Source organism: Diabrotica undecimpunctata, chromosome 9 (assembly GCF_040954645.1).
Source record: "Diabrotica undecimpunctata isolate CICGRU chromosome 9, icDiaUnde3, whole genome shotgun sequence".
NCBI classification, from domain to species: Eukaryota; Metazoa; Arthropoda; class Insecta; order Coleoptera; family Chrysomelidae; genus Diabrotica; species Diabrotica undecimpunctata.
The window spans coordinates 6882578-6902455 of NC_092811.1; the positions used below are offsets into that span (position 1 = coordinate 6882578).

General features: G+C 35.7%; 1 protein-coding gene across 2 annotated transcripts in view; it reads left to right on the forward strand.

Moving 5' to 3' along the window:
• The window catches only part of magu (SPARC related modular calcium binding-like protein magu), a 153689-nt gene that overhangs the window by 119473 nt on the left and 14338 nt on the right, over positions 1–19878 (forward strand). For both annotated transcript variants that reach the window (XM_072542640.1, XM_072542641.1), the window contains exon 5: positions 6943–7053. In XM_072542640.1, coding sequence (XP_072398741.1) covers positions 6943–7053 — 111 coding nt within the window. The remainder of the gene's footprint in view (positions 1–6942; positions 7054–19878) is intronic.

Sequence of the window (19878 nt, forward strand, 5' to 3'; positions counted from 1 at the left end):
TTTCTTTGTTTAATTGTATTCACGATTTCTTTCTCCTTTCCGATTCTTTGGATTACCTCTGTGTTGGTGACATGTTCGGTCCAGGATATACGAAGAATGCGTCGGTACACCCACATTTCGAATGCTTCTAGTTTTCTCGTGAGCGTCTCCGTCAGCGTCCAGGCCTCCACACCATACAGTAAGATCGGAAAAATGTAGCATTTAACTAGACGTAGTTTTAGGGGAAGAGACAAATCCCTGCTTATGAGGAGCTTTTTCATATTGCTAAATGCTGCTCTAGCTCGTTCTATTCTCGCCTTAATTTCTGTGGCCTGTTCCCATTTTGCATTTACGTTGGTGCCAAGGTACACATAAGATTCTACATGGTCAATTAGTATGTTACTTATCCGTAACTGTCGAGCAGGCTGTTGCTTCCTGCTTATCAGCATCCACTTTGTCTTCTTGAAGTTGAGGCTCAGGCCGTATTCCTCACTAACTGAATAAACTCTTTCCATTACCTGCTGTAATTCGTCTATGGTACTGGCAAGGATCACCGTGTCGTCGGCATATCTTATATTGTTTGTTAACTCGCCGTTTATTTTTATGCCCTCATTTGCATTTTCCATACATTTATTAAATATTTCTTCGGAATAAATATTGATTAGGAGTGGGGATAATATACAACCCTGACGGACACCTCTTTTGATCTGCACACTTTTAGTGAGTTCGTTGCCAATTTTTGCTCTTGCTGTTTGACCCCAGTATAGGTTTGCCACAATTCGAATGTCCTTGTCGTCAATACCTGTCTTTCGCAGAATATCTATCAATTGTTCATGATTGACATTGTCAAATGCTTTCCTAAAATCCACAAAGCACAAATACACGTCCTTATCAACGTCTCTACACCGCTGTATAAGCACCTGAAGAGCGAAAATTGCTTCTCTAGTTCCAAGTGCTTTCCGAAAGCCAAACTGCGATCTATCAATATTTGACCCACATTTATCATATATTCTTCTATGAATGATCTTAGTGAACGCTTTAGTGACATGATTAATCAAGCTTATAAGCCGGTAGTCATCACAGATCTGGGCCTTTGGTTTCTTCGGGATTGTAATAAATGTTGACTGCAGCCAGTTCTCCGGGATTTTACCGCTATTATATATGTTGTTAAAAAGTTCAACTAGATTATCAAGGAACTGTTTGTCTGATTTACATAGGATCTTTAATATTTCGCAGGGTACATTGTCCGGACCTGCTGACTTATTGTTTTTTAGTGCTGTAATGGCATCTTCTATCTCCGATTTAAGGATTGAAGGTCCTGTTTCTCCTTCTCCATATAGGTGATCATCAAGGTGCTGCTAAAAAGATAAATAACTAACATTTAAAATGGTATATCACACGATCCTCTTCTTAGTATTTCTCATCATTTAATGTCATTGTCGATTATCACAGCCCACCCATTTTACTCTATCTGTAACCGTTCTAAAGAGTTTTAGAACGGTTTAGTTGTTTTCCCACTCTATGCTTTAAAATTTTCAACCAGGACGTACGTCGTCTCTACGGTCCTCTTTCCTTTCACCTTCTCTTGTATAACCACTCGCATCAAATCATATTTTTTATTTCTTAGTATATGACCAAAAGAGCTCATTTTTTTCCCTTTATATCGAGTGTTGAGTATTTATTTTCTTTTGAATCTTTCTTAAGGTTTTTGTCTTCTGTACATTAATGAAAATTAGTCTCTTCCCTCGTTATATTGCCCAGTTTCCAAATGTTTTGTTCTATTATAAAACTGAAGCAACTGTTGGATTTTTTTTTCTAATACGAGGCATGTTTTTTAAGTAAGTACCGTTTTGCGATTCCGCCGCCGCAGCGCTACGGTCGGCGTTCCGCGCATGAGCGCTGGTTACCTACATCTCTTGTCTACGCACTGACGCCATTACAGTCTGATTCTTCATTGTATACTTGTTTACTCCAGTGTTTAAGATGCCTCCAACAATCGTGAGTCACGCTGATTGTGAAGTACGGGCTGTTATACGATTTCTTAGTGCTAAAGGCGTAAAACCGATCGATATTCATCGTGAGATCGTTGAAGTTTACGGACAAAACATTATGAGTGATGGAATGGTAAGGAAATGGGTGAGAGCATTTAAAGATGGCCGCACAAATGTGCATGATGAAGAACGGAGTGGGCGTCCTTCGGTCGTTAATGAAAATTTTGTGCAGAAAGTGGACGAAAAGGTGAGAGAAAACAGACGCTTTACAATTTCATCATTGTCCAACTGCTTTCCTCAGTATTCTCGTAGTGTTTTGTATCGCATTGTTACCGAGAACTTGAATTACCGGAAATTGTGTTCACGTTGGGTTCCAAAAATGTTGACGGATTTGCACAAAACCCAACGTTTAGGCAGTGCATTGACTTTCCTTGAGCGGTACCACAGTGAAGGTGAAGATTTTTTAGACTAAATTGTTAGTGGTGACGACACGTGGGTCGTGGGTGGCCTACGTCACACCAGAATCGAAACAACAATCCATGGAATGGCGACATTCATCATTACCCAAAAGAGTGAAGTTTAAGCAAACAATTTCTGCCCGGAAAATCATGTGCACAGTTTTTTGGGACAGAAAAGGAGTATTGCTAGTGGAGTTTCTGCCTCGTAATGAGACAATCGATGCAGCGTCTTAGTGTGAGACATTGAAAAATCTGCATCGTGCAATCCAGAACAAAAGACGTGGCAAGTTGAGTAAGGGTATCGTTTTGCTGCATGACAATGCCCGTCCACATGTGGCTAATCAGACGAAAGATCTTATCAAATCATTTAAATGGGAAACTCTAGATCATCCTCCCCAGCGACTACCATTTGTTCCAGCACTTGAAGAAACACCTGGGCGGTCAGCGTCTTCAAGACGATAACGAAGTCAAAACATTTGTGATGCAGTGGTTAACAAGTCAGGCGGCAGAATTTTATCAGGAGGGTATTCAAAAACTGGTGCCACGTTATGACAAGTGCCTCAATATTCACGGAAATTATGTAGAAAAGTAGATTAAGGTACAGGCTTCCATGTAAAAATAAAATTATTGCCATATCTTTGCACGTCTTTTTTTAATTCCAAAACGGTACTTATCTTAAATTAATTTATAAGACAAAAAAATGTTTATTTATTTTTATTGTTAAAAACAGTAATCTTATTTTATTTATATATATATATATATACATTAGTGGTAGATGTACCTTCCCCCGCCTGTTTCAATTGGCCAACTCAATATAAATAATATTCTTAAAATATACGAGGACTCGCCGATAAATACTTGGTTTAATATGGATTCACAAAAGCAAAGAAAGCATATTGACCTTTGTATATAAACATCTTTTAATAGAATATTACATATGATTGATTAAATTGGATAATTATCTAGTAAAAAACTTGAAATAAGAATTATTGTGGGTAGCCGAAATGTCTGTGAGCATAGCATTTAAAGTAAAATCTATTAAGTATAATCCCAGTAATTATGTCCACTCCCGTAGCCGTCAATTCAATTTTTTTTTAATTCAAATAAAAAAATGTGAAAGTATGTGTTTATGTTTATCTCAGTCTTAAATTGAAAGAAGTTCCCTACGGGTTTATCATTGTTAAGGGGATTAGGGTTGTCTAAGTAGTCCGACAATGTGAAATCTTAATAGGGATTGCGGTTGGGCAGAAAATATCGTTGGCAACGCAGATTTGCAAAATGCCAGTAGCAACTAAGACCCTGTAAGTAGCAATTTTAAAATACCTGACTTGCAAAATACGAGAAATACAAAAATTTAAAAAAAAGCGATATCTTAGTTGTTGTCCACCCAAAGCAAACATGTCTCTTTGTCGATTTGGGTACTGGCCATTAGACTACTCAGTTCTATTTCATTTTCGCAAGAGGATGATAGTACCTACATCATGGAGCCGTTGCCATTATCTATCGTGAATTTCAAACAGAGTCTGACTCTTAGTGTACAAGTAAAACGTGTGGTGTTAAATGGGATTTATGACATCCGCGAAGAGAAAAAAGGAAGAAAAACAGTTTTCAGTCCAATTCACTTGAGAATACTTACGATAAGGGAGTATAATCTCGAGTAAGGAAAATTGTCCATGATTTTTCTTTGGAAAACATACCACAAACCCTCGATAGCATAATGAAGAGTGAAGGATGATGAGGACCTACCAGCTTTTTAAAAACCACATTTCGTAGGCTACTAAATGATATGGATTTTGAATCTGCTAAAAGAGGTCGAGATTTAATAATGATGGAAAGAAAAGATATCATATTTTGGAGACCAAAGGCACCTTACTTACTCCGTGGCGTTACAACCCTTCGTGGGTTTTAGCGGACTGGACAATATGCCTCCACTGTTTTCTGTCTTGAGCAACCTCCATCCAATTCTCCACGCCCATACTGCTTAGGTCTCCTGCTATATTATCTCGCCACCGGAGACGAGGGCGTCCGCGTGGTCTCCTTCCAGTTGGGACTTCCTCCCACACCAGTCTTACTGTTCGTTCATCAGAATGTCTTCTGAGGTGTCCTGCCCATTGGAGACTTCTGGACTTTAGACAAATAAAAACATTAAGGAAGAAGGATAATGTAAACTTTGTTTATACCGATGAGTCTTGGACCACCAACGTCGGTGCTTCAGTCAAAAAGGAATGGATGGACACAAGAATCCACGAGATGCCTTCATAAAAAGGCTCTTTACTGGACTGAAAGCTCCAACCCTAAGAAGTCCTCGGTTGGTGCTTGTTCATGCTGGAAGCAAATGGAACAAAAAGCAAATCAAGGATTTACTGATCGAAAAGAACATTTTCTTCGAAGAAGATTACCTAAAAACTGAATTATTGGATACTGCGGCCGCATTTAGAGACGAGTACGACAAGTATAAAATTGAAACAATTGCGGAAAAATATGGCGTTAAGATTTTGAGTGCCACCTTACGATTGCGAGCTGAACCCGATTGAGATGGTGTGGAGTCAAGTGAAAAGGTATGTGGCTTTCAACAACGTCGATTTTAAAGAAAAAACGGTAGAACGATTGATAAAAGAAGCTTGCCAACGCGCATCTAAAGAGCAGTGGCATAATTATGTGAACCACATCAAGAAAGTAGAAAAAAAAATGTCTGCGGTGGACAATTTGCAGGAAGATATTGAACCGGTGATCGAACTAATATAGAAGATGATTCAGAGGATGAGGACGATTTAGATATGTATTGCAATTAGTATTAATTAACGAGAAATATCTCAGATTTAATGCTCATTTGTTTTTTTTTAAGAATTAATTTGTTTTTTTTTGTTTATTCTCTTATTTAACTCAGTTAAACTAATGAGTAAAGATTTTTGAAACGGAGCACGTACGGTCCTGATTTCTCAGTCTATCTCCAAACTACCATACACCTACCACTGTGCCGACATGAGTGGCATCGCTGCTACCAATATGCGGTTCCTTAAGAAAAACTGATTTGAATGTTGTTTAAACATTTTCGCATACCTTGCTCACACCTAGGGACTTCTATCTTGAAAAATACCGTATTGGTATCAAAAAAGGTTTGTTAGACCATGTAATTATCAAAGAGTTCTCTAAGACTTATTTTTTACATTTATTTATGCTTTCACTTAGTCTATTCAAATTATTATTAGGACTAAAAATTGTTATCAGTTAGATATAAAATTAATAGTAAAGCGGTATTATAAACCACCAGCGTTAGTAAAAATCAGAGGCAAACTTCGCAAAGATGCTGTAGTACAACGATAATTTGATTACTCAACGATAATACAACGATAAGTCATTATATCGTAATGTGAAAATGAAACTGAAAAGTTGAAATAAAAAAATGGGCAACAATAAAATCTAATATAAGTTAACCGACAAAAAAAGTATGAGAATTAGGAAAAAAAATAACTCTTTAATAAATAAAAAATATATCTTTGCTTCAATACCAAAATCAGAGATATAAGAAACAAGATTAATTTTAAGAGAGTAGGCGAAAAATTTCGAGCCAATGTTTTTTAAAATCATTAATTTTTTTCGAATCCTGAGAAAACTAATAAGTATTTTTGAAAAATTTAAACGCAGAATGAAAAAATACATTATTACTGAGGGCCGAAAGTCCCTGAAAACTTCTATAATGTTTATTTTAATAAGTTACAGGGGTGAAAAAGAAGAGAAAATTTAGTGTGATTTTTAATTTCAAATATCTCATTCAAAAAAACTTTTTGTTTATTCTAAGGGACTTTCAGCCCTCGGTAATAATGTAATCTTTCATTCTGCGTTTAAATTTTTCAAAAATATTTGTTAGTTTTCTCAGGATTCGAAAAAAATGAATGCATTTAAAAAGCATTGACCCGAAATTTTGCGCCTACGCTCTTAAGGTAAGAAGCATAAACAGAGACCATTGGACACTATTAAATAAAGGCATAGAACACAACACAACATATTATATGAGACTCACTAAAACATAGTGTATCAAGCTTACGGAAATTAAGCTTGAAAGACTGAAAGGTCATATAAAGGAAATGGAACCTTTGAACCAGCAAGAATAATGGAAGAGAAAAACTAAGAGGATATGATAGGAAAGCGGTCCAAGAGGCATACAACAACACAATACAGGATGATCTGATAAAATTAAAATAGAAATAGGAATAAATGAACAGAATCAATTAAACAGTTAACGAGACAATCGTGATGATGATAATGGTGTTAATTCTCTCACTTACACTTTCAGTTTAATTGGTATTTTTAACTTGTTTCTATTGTTAAATAAGCCAAACAAGTTTTAAATGGTGTAATATTATTAATTCTTAACAGATATCCAAAATTATATAAACAAATGCTTCGTTAACTCCCTCTATAGACGAGAAACTAACCTAGTTAGGTTTAGCATTCGCGTACTTTGTTTTGAACTTAAATAGTCTCTTTGCGTGTGTTCTTGTCGCTGAATCCAGACGGGCGCAGCCAGAACACATCCAACGACAACGACGGTGACGGCGACGATAGCGACAACAACGACTACGCCGAGGATCCCTTCGGACCTGGAAAGTCTACTCCACATGAAGGTAAGTTGAAATCAGCGGACGGTTAGATTGTTGATATTTGCTTTACTTGCGTTAGATTGTATATATCTCTATATATAGAGAAGGAAAAATGAGTAGTTTTAATTTAACATATTCTGTTGCAAGATAATATAGAAAGCGGAATGCTCTGGCAACACCAAATTTTTAAAGATTGGTTTTTTGACGAATTCGTTTGCGTTGTGGAGGCTTACTTAAAAAAACCTACCAAGAAAAGCTATTCTTCTTTTGAACAACGCTCCATCTCATCCAGATACAAGTTCGTTGGCTAGCGGTAACAATAAAGCTGTTTTCTTGCCACCAAACGTCACGTATCTCATTCAACCTTTGGACCAAAGAGTTTTAGAGGCTATGAAACGGAACTATCGTCGAAGACTTCTCCAAGTGTTGTTGACTTGGTCGGATGAGGGAATGACTGTGACAGCAGCCCTTAAAAAGACCACTGTTAAAGATGTGTCTTACTGGATAGCTACAGCGTGGGATGATCTGAGAGTAACAACTTTGCAAAATTCATGGCGAAAGCTTTTTTAAATTGAAGCGAAAAGTGATGGAAACGATAACAATAACTGTATTGATGGATTCGACCGTTACTTGATGGAAATTCATTTTATGTAACAATAAAACACTGAAAACTTTGTTTTCAAAACTTCCACAAAATTTATTTTAAATTCTTATCACTACAGCTGTTTCGGCTGATTGCCTTTCTCAAGTGATCTGTTTTTGGCATGTGTTTACACTTTATAGTCTCTAATGGAATAGGTTGAGGAGGGGAGAACTGTTTGTCTCAAGCTGGTCATTCAGAATTATATCTGTGTTTTTTAATTTGTTGATTTCTATAGATTCTAACAAAGATAGCTTAAGGCCTTTATTTTGAATGTGGAGAATTTTAAATTCGTCATTAAAAGAATGATTATGATCTAGAAGGTGAAGTGCGTATGTAGAATCTGTTTTTCTATTATTGAAAGCCCTTTTATGTTCTGCTATTCGTTTATTAAAATTTCTACCTGTTTGACAAATGTAAGTTTTTGGGCAGTCGCCACATTTAAGTTTGTACACACCACTGTGTAAGTGTTTCTTATGTTGGCTCTTGATGTTTTTAATATATTTGCCTAGGTTATTATTTGTTCTGAAAGCTGGTGTTATTCCTTTCTTTTTTATGTGTTTGGCTATTTTTGTTGATATTTTTATGTAATCGAGCAGAGGGTACTGGGTTTTTTCTCTGGTGGTGGAAATACTAAGTTCAGGGCTTTCTTGTGTAGTTTTTGATTTAACATTTCAAAAACTATGTAAACCTGTATACAGAGTACACATACAGGTGTAGGTTTACATACAAGCTAACATAGCTAACGGCTGTTTTATTTATTTTTAAATTTTTGGAGTATTTTTAACTTACATATAACATAAGTCTTGTGAAAAAGAGGAATGCTGATAACAAAACTAAAATTTTTGTAAAGTTATCAAAATCTTGGCTCCTAGTGTATATACTTTTATAAAGGATTTTTACATCAAACTTTTGTGACTCATGGTATACAGTCAACTATATTGTTTGGTGATGTTATAAACAGTGATTCCAACCAATCATCTTGTATTTTTCCTTCGTTGTAAATTTTGTTAGTGGCAGAACAGTTAATTGCAAAATTAAGGAAAGTAAAAAATAATAAAACACAAAAAATCCACAATTCTTTTGTGGATTTTCTGTAAATTCTGATTTGTCAGTATTAATTTGATAAATTCCGAATGATTTATCGAAACCAGATTGGTATGTATTATAATCACAAAACAAACTTTTTAGTTCCAATTGAACTGATTTATGTAGGCGTCACCTAAAGTTCATTAAATGATCCACCTATTTCATTTAAATGAGTCAATTTACCGGAGGTGGTTGGCCAATAATTACCTTCTAATATCGTCTATAGTACTTTTAATTTGTTTTATGGTCAACCAATGAAATCCAAATGTGATTCATTACAACTATTTCGTCCAAAAAATATTTTGAAGGTTGGACATCTAAAATTACTGCTTTTTGTGATTAGTCGATAACGAACCTGTCTTTAAAATTTAAGCTAAGTAAACAAGGAAAGTAGAAACATAATATATAGTTGTTTTATGATCTTATATATTAAAATATTTGTATTTTTTGGTGTTTTCTAATATAACGTTTTCGAATTTGATAATAATTTCTATTTTGTTCTTATAATTTTGCTTTTTCTTAATTTCTTTAGACATGTTCACCAGAAATTTATTTTTAATGCTACCCATAAAACGTATTTTTTGTTTTTCTTCGTTTCTGTAGCTTCGTTTTTTTATTAGAGAAGTTGTTTATGTTAGCAAAGTCTTTTTTATGTACTATCTCAGCGGCGTTGGCAATCATCATGGTTATTTTGATCTTTGGCGTAGCTGCCCTAAAAAGTTCCATTCTCGCAAGCAACGATGAGATGAGCGATGAGATTCCTCTTTTTAAACTCTCTGCCCTTGGATTTTTTCTTGCGTAACTAATAATTGAAGCACGTACCTAATATTTATCGTTACGCATAACATGGTACTGCAGCTTTTCGGTTATGATGGCTTCTATTATTAGTCGTTGATGTCAGAGCACGTGACTAACAACGAGGTGCTAAGAAGAATGGACACTGAGAGAGAACTCCTAAATATTGTAAAAAACAGAAAAACGAGTTATCTAGGACATATTTACAGAGGAGAAAAATACAACTTCCTACGACTTATAATGGAAGGGAAAGTGGAAGGAAGAAGACGTCTAGGAAGAGGAAAATGCTCCTGGTTGAAGAATGTAAGAGACTGGACAGGCATGGATATACATTCGATACTAAGAACAGCTCAAGATAGAGAGCAATTTGCTGTAGTTATATCCAACCTTCAGTAATGGAGAAGGCACCTTAAGAAAGAAGCGTTCTTCCCATTGCTTCCCTTGTATACACATAATTCAAATGCTTCCAGTTTCTTAATTGTCGCCGCATTCAGGTTACACGCTTCCATTACTCCAACCTAACTTTAAAATATTTCTTTAGATCCCTCTTCAGTAACGGATATAAGGTTATATTTCCGTCTCAAAGGCTTCCCAAAATTTAACAAAAATTGTTCCTCTTCTTGTTCTTTTTACGTAGACATGACTTTGTCTGTTTTTCAATGTGCCTCCAGTAAGTTGTCGTTTCATCGTTTTCGTGGTCTTCCTACTGATCGTATTTCTATTGGGGAGCCATCTCTTGCCGTCTTTACGACTCTATTTATTGTCATTCGGCTTATATGATCGTTCCATTCTACTCTTCAATTTGTTATGCAGTTCTTGATGTTCTCCACGTTGCATCTACGTTGCAAATCTGCACTTCTAGCTCTGTTTCATAGTGTCTTATCGTCAAGTGTTTTCATCTCTGCTGTTTCTAACATCCTTTTTGTCCTCTCTGTGTCAGGTCGTGTTTCTGCCGCGTATGTCATTATTGGTCTGATGACTGTTTGCGGCTCCGTTTGTTTTATTCACTTGATCTTCCACTTCAGTTTCGAACTTTTATGTCCTTTTTTTTGTCCATGCTATTCTAAGTATCCTCCTGTAACACCACATTTCAAAGGACTGTAACTTATTTATGTGTTCTTGCTTTAATGTCCAGCTTTCAAGCCCATATTGCAGTATCGAAAACACAAAAATTTGCTGTTATAACCATGCATTTTGTCTTTTTCGGGGAAATTAACATGTTAAATTTTTTTGGCAGAGAGTAGTTATGTTACATTAAGAGAGTAGTATTGCATCGTCTGCATAGCAGACTATTTTAAGTTGTTTTTCACCCATTTGGTATCTTTTTTAGTTCTTACTTTTTTTACTATTCATCCATAATCAGGCTGAACAATAGAGGAGTCAGGGAATCTCCCTGTCTTATCCCATTGCCAGCTTCAATAGGGTCGGTTAGTTCTTCTTCTACTTTTACTTTTATTGTGTTGTTTTAGTAGATATTTTCGATCGTTTTGATTATTCCTAGAGGTATCTTTCTTGCAGACAATAAGTGGATAACGTCCTTTAATTTAACTCGGTCAAATGCCTTCTTAAGGTCCACGAAACATAGATATGCCGGTTTATTGTATTCTAATGCTTTCTCTTGTACTTGCCTCATTATAAATATAGCGTCGGTGCATGATCTTCCCTACCTAAATCCTTGTTTTTCTTCTACTAGTGTTATAACTTCATTCAGTTTCATTTTTTTTTAAATTGTTAAAACATAAAAATATATAAGAACTTTAATGTCTTATGTAGTTTGAGTTTGGAACTTCCCCCCTCCTCTCATGGCAAATTTTTTCTAGATCCGCCACTGACCTTCTACAGTTTGTTAAATTTTTTATGACCTTTTTTCATCTAATTTCTTTGGAGTAACCATTCATGTGATTGATTATGGTGCCAAGATTGTTGTAAGTGTATAATTGCTCAAGAGTTTTTCCGTTAACTGTGATGATTTTGAAATCTTCATAAATGTATATCGAAAGGCCATATCCATCCAGTAGACCTGTAAAAGATAGTACAAGGTTCCCGAATATTGGAATAGTTCTGAAAAACTTCACTTTTTCGCGTTGTTTTCTATTCCGAACGTTCAGATAATTCGCTTGAATATTTGTATTTTTAAAACGATTTTTGATCTAAAGTGGTTCGATATTTCTAATTTTATTCGTCATTACAATTCTACAATCGTGGAATACGGTATATAGCCGTAAGACCCTTCTCTATGTAATCCTTTTGTATTTTGTGAAGCGCGTTTGTTAAGTAAATGCCATGTTACTTCATACCACGTATATTATAAGTAATATCCACTCCATCGTTTTTGCAATCCTGTTGAAAATAACCAATTGATTTGTTTAAATATAAGAATATACATCGTTATACATAGGTTCAACCTTCTTCTTCTTCTTGTGGTGCCTATCCGTTTCGGATGTTGGTGACCATCATTGTAATCTGTTAATCTGAAAAGATTTGTGGTTGTTGTTTTGAACCACGTCATTACATAGTAAGGGGGAGGTTTTTCGCATCTATTATCATCCAAGAGTTTTTGTATGTATTTGGTCCATATGTATGTTTCTTGATTTTTATTTGTGATGATGTTCCCCTGTTGATCTTGCAATTTGCTAGCTGTGTTGGATTGTTGAAGACCAGCTGCTTGTTTTGCCTTTTTATGTATATTAAATGTATCGTGTTTTTGTGCCAACAATTCTATCTCTTCACAATGTGTTATTAACCAATTTTCTTTGGCCTTTCGTGTTTCGTTTCTTATTTGTCTCTGAATATTTTTGTACATTCTTTTGTTCTTCTTTGATTTTCTTCTTTCCATGATTTGCAGTATATTGTCATTCATCCAACTTATCCTCTCTTCTGTATTTTCTATTAGATGTTCTTCAATCTGCACGTGGTTAAAGTCGATCATTGACTACATAATAGTTAAACATAAAACTAGACTTAAGATTATGAATGCGAAGATCAAGGCAGGTTTTATGTGTGGTTCATATCACCATCTTCTTACAGCAAGCGTATATTTCCTCTATTTAATAAACACCGAAAGGCCAAAAAGCGAAGAATCTCCAGACAATCAGGTACTCCATTATAATTTAGATAGTCTAAGGGATAATTCCATTAAATTCCTATATTAACTACGACTGGAGACCAAACTTATGCAGATAAAAGATGATTCAGTATAGAACATATATATCAGTATGAAATCTTGTATTCATAATGCTGTAAAAGAAGTTCTAGCTCGGTAATAACTATAAAAGAAAGAAATGCCCTTGATGGACCCATGAACTGGCGACAAATGGGTAGCTGCTAAACTCCCAAGGATAGAAATATGCATAAGGAACAAAGAAGATTAGTAACAAGAACGATTACTGGCAAAGAATATGCGAAGAAGTAACAAGAGCGAATAGAACTGGAAACTTATTAGAGGACTACCAATACAGAATAAAGCTGCTACAGAACTATATCTTATTAACATTCAAGAGTGGAAAAAACAGCATTATAAGCTCCTAACAAAAGATAGAATTTATTTTCAAGGTGAAATCTACGACGAGAATGTACAAGAAGAAGCAATAGTAACTGTAGCCGAAGTACAAAGAACTGGCCTGAACGAAGACGAGCTGCTACTCAAAGAATGGATTCTTCTTCTTATGGTGCCTATCCGTTATGGATGTTGGACACTAACATGGCTATTCTGACTTTGTTGACTGCTGCCCTGAAAAGTCCGGTGTAGTGGTTAAGTTAAACTATTTTCGCAGGTTATGCAGCCAGGATATTCCTCTTCGTCCTGGACCTCTTTTTCCATGCACTTTACCTTGAAGTATGGTCCGAAGTAGGTCATATCGTTGTTCATTGCGCATTATATGGCACAGCTATTCTAGTTTGCGACGTTTTATGGTTACGATTAGTTCGCGCTCTTTACCCATTCTATGTAGTACTTCTTCGTTGGTAACTCTGTCTATCCAGGAAATCCTCAACATGCGTCTATAGCACCACATCTCAAATGCTTCGAGTCTCTTCAGTGATGCTTCAGTTAAGGTCCATGACTCCACGCCATATAAAAGAACAGAGAATACGTAGCATTTTAGTTAACGAACTTTCATTTCCAATTTTATATCGTGGCTGTTAAAGATTTTTTTCATTTTGACGAAAGCTGATTTTGCCTTCTCGATCCTTATCTTAATTTCCGTCGATTGGTCCCATTGTTCATTTAAGTTTGCACCCAGATAACAAAAGTTGGTGATTTGTGTCATAGGTTGTTGGTTAACTAGTAATTGACCAGGTGGTCAATTACTAGTGGTATCCTATTTTTGCTTATAATCATCTATTTGGTTTTTTTCTGCTACCCTGGAGACAAGTGTCTGCAGACCTTCAAGACTGTCTGGCAAAAATGACAGTATCATCAGCTTATCTTATGTTGTTCAATCGTTATGAATATGTATTGAACAATAATGGGGACAATATACATTATACATCCCTGTCGCACACCTCTTTTTATCTTTATGTCGTCTGTTAACTGATCCCCAACTCTAACAGCTGCAGTTTGTTCGTAATAGATATTGTTTATTATACGGCGATCTCTGCTGTCTAGACCAATTGCATTTAATATTTTCATCAGAGGATGGAATTTTCATCAAGAATGGAATAGGGCTATCATATCTTCCACTTATAAGAAAGAAAACCGAAAAGATGCTAAAATTACAGGGGAATTAGTGTAATATGTTCTGTAGCAAGGTGTTATAGAAGAGTACTAAAACAACGAATTAAAGAACAAATTAAAAATCAGAAGATCAAAGCGGTTTCAGAGCTGGTGGCTCTTGTACAGATGGGATATTCACTGCTAAGCAGCTTATAGAGAAACGCATAGAAAGATTTTTAAATGTCCATTTAACCTTTGTCGAACTTGAGAAAGCCTAAGATACCCTACCATTCAATAAATTGTGGTTGTTTATGAAAAACAATAGTGTCAGTAAAGGTTACATAAAGACCGAAAATTCCTATACTCAGGATGTATAACGCAGTCAAAGTTGGCAAGATGACATTAGAAATTTTTCCGGATCAGTAATGGCTTAAGAGAGAATATTCCTTAGCGCAGCTATTATTGAAAATATTTCTCGAAGAAGCACTCAAAATATGGTGATGGAAACGTGGCCAAATGGGAATAACGATGAATAATGACACAATATACTTTCTTCTACTCGCTGACGATCAATTACTGATAGCTACTGATACTGATGAGATAAAAACTAGAAAGATGGAATACTTGGGGCACATTGTGAGAGGTGAAAAGTACGAACTTTTAAGAAATATCATGCAGGGCAAAATTAAGGGCAAAAGAAGTGTGGGAAGAAGAAAAATATCGTGGCTTCGTAATCTACGTGAATGGTTCGGGTGTAGTTCGATTGAACTTTTTAGGCGCGCTGCTAACAAAGTCGCAGTGGCCATGATGATTTCCAATCTCCGATAGGAGTGGCACGAGAAGAAGAAGACTGATACTGACAACTCAATCTTTATGCTAAGGAAACTGTTAGTCGTGAGGAACCTGTGAGTCGTTATTCCTGTTATGAGAAATGGGGATTACAAATAAAATAGGACTAAATTTATGGTAATTGACGATTAAAATAAGCTAGATTTCGTTACAGAAAAATTTAGGCATTGCTCATTCTTTGAATTCTTGGATGTAACATTAATATCTGATGGAGACAGCCAGCAAATCATTAAAAAAATAATTTGAAGAACGAGGACGTACTATTCACCAATTGAATACAATCCTCTGAAACTATAAAGGAACAAATGAACCAAAAAATCTATTTACAAAACTATTATTGAAAGCCTAGTTCTTAAGCAGCTATAACGCTATTCCTGTAAATATAGTATTGAAGACAAAATGCCAAGATTTCAAGGATTTCTAGAAATGATGACATTAGGCTTTCCTCAGTCTTACAATCATCATCATCATCATCCAGCCTCAAGAGTCCACTGCTGAACATAGGCCTCTTCCTCATGTTTCCAACCCCGTCTATCTTGCGCCGCTCTCATCCAGTTTTTATTGAGTCTTCTTAAATCGTCAGTCCATCTTGTAGGTGGTCGACCGACGCTTCTCTTGTCTTCCCTTGGCCTCCATTCCAATAACCTCTTTGTCCATCGCCCATCTGTCATTCTGGCTATGTGTCCTGCCCATCTCCATTTTAGTCTGGCTATCTTCTCGATGATGTCAGTCACTCCGGTTCTTCTCCTGATGTCTTCGTTGGTTATTCTGTCTCGCAGAGTTATTCCTAACATAGACCGCTCCATTCTTCTCTGCGTGACTCTCAGTTTGGTAGCTGCTGCTTTTGTTAAGGTAAGTGTTTCTGCTCCGTACGTCAAGACTGGGAGGACGCACTGATCAAATACCTTTCTCTTTAGGCATGTTGGCAGCTCACTTTTAAAAGTTTCTCTCAGTTTTCCAAATGCTGCCCACCCAAGGCCGATTCTTCTCTTCAGTTCATGAGCCTGGTTATCCCTGCCAATAATAATTTCATGTCCCAGGTATTTATATCTATCTACGAGTTCTATTTCTTTCCCACCAATACTGACGTTCTGGTTGGGTACCAAATTGGTCATAATTTTTGTTTTCGAGATATTTATATTTAAACCTACACTTTCTGTAGCCACAACGAGTTACTGTACCATCTTTCTTGCCATACCTAGATCTTCAGCTATTATAAGTATATCATCGGCGAAACGTAAGTTGTTTAGATATTCTCGATCTATTTTTATTCCCTTTGTCATCCAATCCAAATTCTTAAAAGCATGTTCTAGCACCGTATTAAAAAGTTTAGGTGACATTGGGTCTCCTTGTCTAACCCCCCGTTCTATTTTTATGCGATTACTGTTAGTATGTAATCTGACAGTGGTTGTTGCCTGCAGGTATATTTTGTATAATAATTTAGTATATCTATAATCTAGCCTGCATTCTTTAAGCGCCTGTAATATTTTGCTTAGCTCAACTGTGTCAAAGGCTTTGTGAAAATCGATAAATATTAGAACTAGAGGTTTATTGTATTCCACTGCTTTCTCTATTAGGGTTTTTATACTTTGTAGATGGTCATTTGTTCCGTAACTTTTTCGGAATCCTGCCTGTTCCCTTGGTTGATAAGTTTCTAATTTTCTTTCCATTCTCTTAACTAGTATTCGCGTAAACAACTTATATATATGGCTGAGGAGGCTAATCGGTCTGTAATTCTCTAAATTTGCTTTGTCTCCTGCTTTGTGTAATAGAATCATAGTAGCGTTGTTCCAGTCTGTTGGAATATTGGCGCTGTGAAGGCAGATATTGAAAAGTTGTTTAATTTTTTCAAGTAATACATCCCCTCCAATTTTTAGTGCTTCTGATACTATTCCGTCTTCACCCGGGGTTCGATTATTTTTCATTTTCTTCAGGGCTTCTTTGATTTCTGATTTTGTTATATCGGGCATTAAATCTGATGCTTGGTTTAATACCCCAGTTTTTAGTGTAATTGGAGGTTCCGTATTGTTATCTTTTTTTCTTGATCTATATAACTCTATAGAACTCTTCGACTATTCTTAATATTTCATCTCTGTTCGTTGTTTCTTCTCCAGTTCTGTTTCTCAGTTTGTTAATTTCTATTTTTTCCTTTTGTACGCTCCTATTCAAAACTTTCATGTTCTTATTTTGCTCTATTGCCTGTTTTGTTTTTTCTACATTGTAGTTTCTTATGTCTTTTCTTATTGCCTTTGTGATCGTCTTATTTATTTGATTTATCGCTTCTTTGCTTGTAGTGTCCTTTCATTTGTCGCCTTAGTTCTTTAAGTGTTTTCGTGGGTTGACTCAGTTTTTCATCTTTTTTGCTTGTCGGACAATATTTAGTTTGAGCCTGTTGCATTGTGTTGACTATTTGTTTGTTCAATATATTGATGTCTGCTGTTGTTGTATCTTTCAATGAATTACCAATATATTTTTCGAACTCCTGAATGTTAGTTGGTTTTGTCCATTTCTTTGGTTGTTTCTTATTTATCATTTTGAGTCTTTCTTTTTCGGTTGATATCGTTATTTTAGCTCTTACAATCCTAGCCTGTTCAAAACACTCAATTGCTTAAAATTAACGCATCTTCTGACTAAAAACAAACTTTTGACCAATTTCTTTACGGTTTATCTCTTTCATACCATTCTATATCGATTTAGTCTGGAATCCTGTTTTCCTAAGAAGTTTTCCATTTTTTCTTGTTAATTCTCCACTATAATTTCAAATCTCGTTTTTTTTTTAAATTATCTACTATTAGAGTTATTAGAACTCTACTAGTAGGGTAAGTTTCTTCAATTAGGGTAGATTTTTTTACAAAGCGCAGGAAGATCTTTAAAAGACTTCCGGATCGTACCTGAAGTTTTTTTCTCCACTAAAAACCGTCATTCTTGTAGCAGTGCCTAGTGCAAAACTTATGTTGCAGTACTTCACCATGCCGTTATAAACTGTAACACTCTTGTTGCGTTCTTCAGCACCCTTTCCAGTCTCTTTTTCGCTTTCATCACCGTAGCAATCGTACTATTCACCAAGTTCCAATCTGTCTTACTACATCTATTGGTTTCATTTCAATTCAATGGATTTCTGGCTCCCTTTAGATTTCTTTAATGGTGTTATTTTTATATTATCTTATAGTTTTTATTCTTTATTCTAATAACAACATTTAAAATTATCGATAGATGACTTATCGACTTTCATTTAGAAATAATTCGTATACACATTGAAATTCAATAGATTTTTATAGTTTTTAATTGTATTCGCTTAAACTGAATATTATCAAATGTAAATATTATAATTTATTTAATAATTTATATAATATATTTGTTGAAAATATTTGGCATAATGATGTACACGAGGGACATGACCATTTTGCAAAATCATGTTCATAAATAGTATTTGCAAGTCATTTTTATCAACAGTGTTTTGTTGTAAAAACTCAATACATTATTGTACCTAAATATAGGTAGCTTTCCTTTTAGAAAAACTGAAATTTGGGTAAAAGAAATTACCTCTTCTTTTTCCAATATCTATCGGTTCCGAAGATCAATATATTTCAAGCTATCTTTACTTTGCAGGCAGTTTTTTAGAATAGTTAGTTTCAAAATGTGTGTCGATTACTTTCGTTTTTCCAGGTCCTGTATTTTCTGACTCCTTGACTTAAATAACGAATTGCATCAAGCCATATATCTGTTCATTACTCATAATATGGATGGTATATTCTAATTTACGATCTTTTATTGTATCGTTCCCAATTCTAAGTACATCCTCAACAATAGTCAGTTCATCCACGAAATTCTTAAATACGCCTGTAATCGTACATCGCCATTATTTCGTTCTTTTTTTAAAGAAGCTTCCATCAAGCATCCAAGTCTCTATCCTGTAGGATAAAGTAGAAAAGATACAACATCTGAGGATGGAGACTTTATTCTGAGTGGTAAATCATTATTACTGAAGATAAATTACATCTTTATGGATGCTGATCTTGTCTTCTCTATGCATCGTTTCGATAAAATAAATATGGATATAGCAGTTGCCATTTATTCATCTTGTTTTCCTAAAAAGAAAAGAAAACAAGCAAGCGAGCAATTTAATTGAACACAGCCTGTGAGACTTGTTCACCGCTTGGAATTACGTTCGGGTGTAACAATTCATTGGACCGCGATGTATTAATTCGAGAAAAACAGGAGTCACTCTACCGCGCTCCAATGCCCCCGACCATCCCTTTCCCCTCCTACAGCAGTCTGATGCGCGATAAGGGCACAACTATCAACTAAATGCTCTTCATGTGGGAGTCCTGGGTAATAGAACTTACGTACGTGGGTTTTTAGGTTTTGTTAATTTTTTTGGTGGCTTTGTGGTCAGTTGATCCTCTGTCTGCTGATGTCTCTTTTTGAAGACTACCGCTAACGTTTTCTAACATTTTTAAGGTTGTTTACTGCTATGTGTACATTTCGGTGTTTGGCCGCTATCCCAGTGTCGTCGGCATAAAGCTTAGTAAAGTTCCTTGTATTCTTGGAACGTCAGCGGTGTATATTGTATACAGCAGTTTGACAGGATCGCTCCCTGTGGCACACCAGCCTCCGGAGTTCCGAGTTCGGACAGGACTCGTCTCGTCATTGCCCAACTGTATCCATATCCTCTCATTTGGTAAATTAGCGCTTTATGCCAGACTCTATCGAAAGCTTTACTTACGTCCAGGAAGGCTGGACTCTAAGTACTTGTAGCTCGCTGGAGTGCTCTTGCCTATATGTTTAGGCTTGGAGTCGGCTGAGGATGACTCTCTCCACA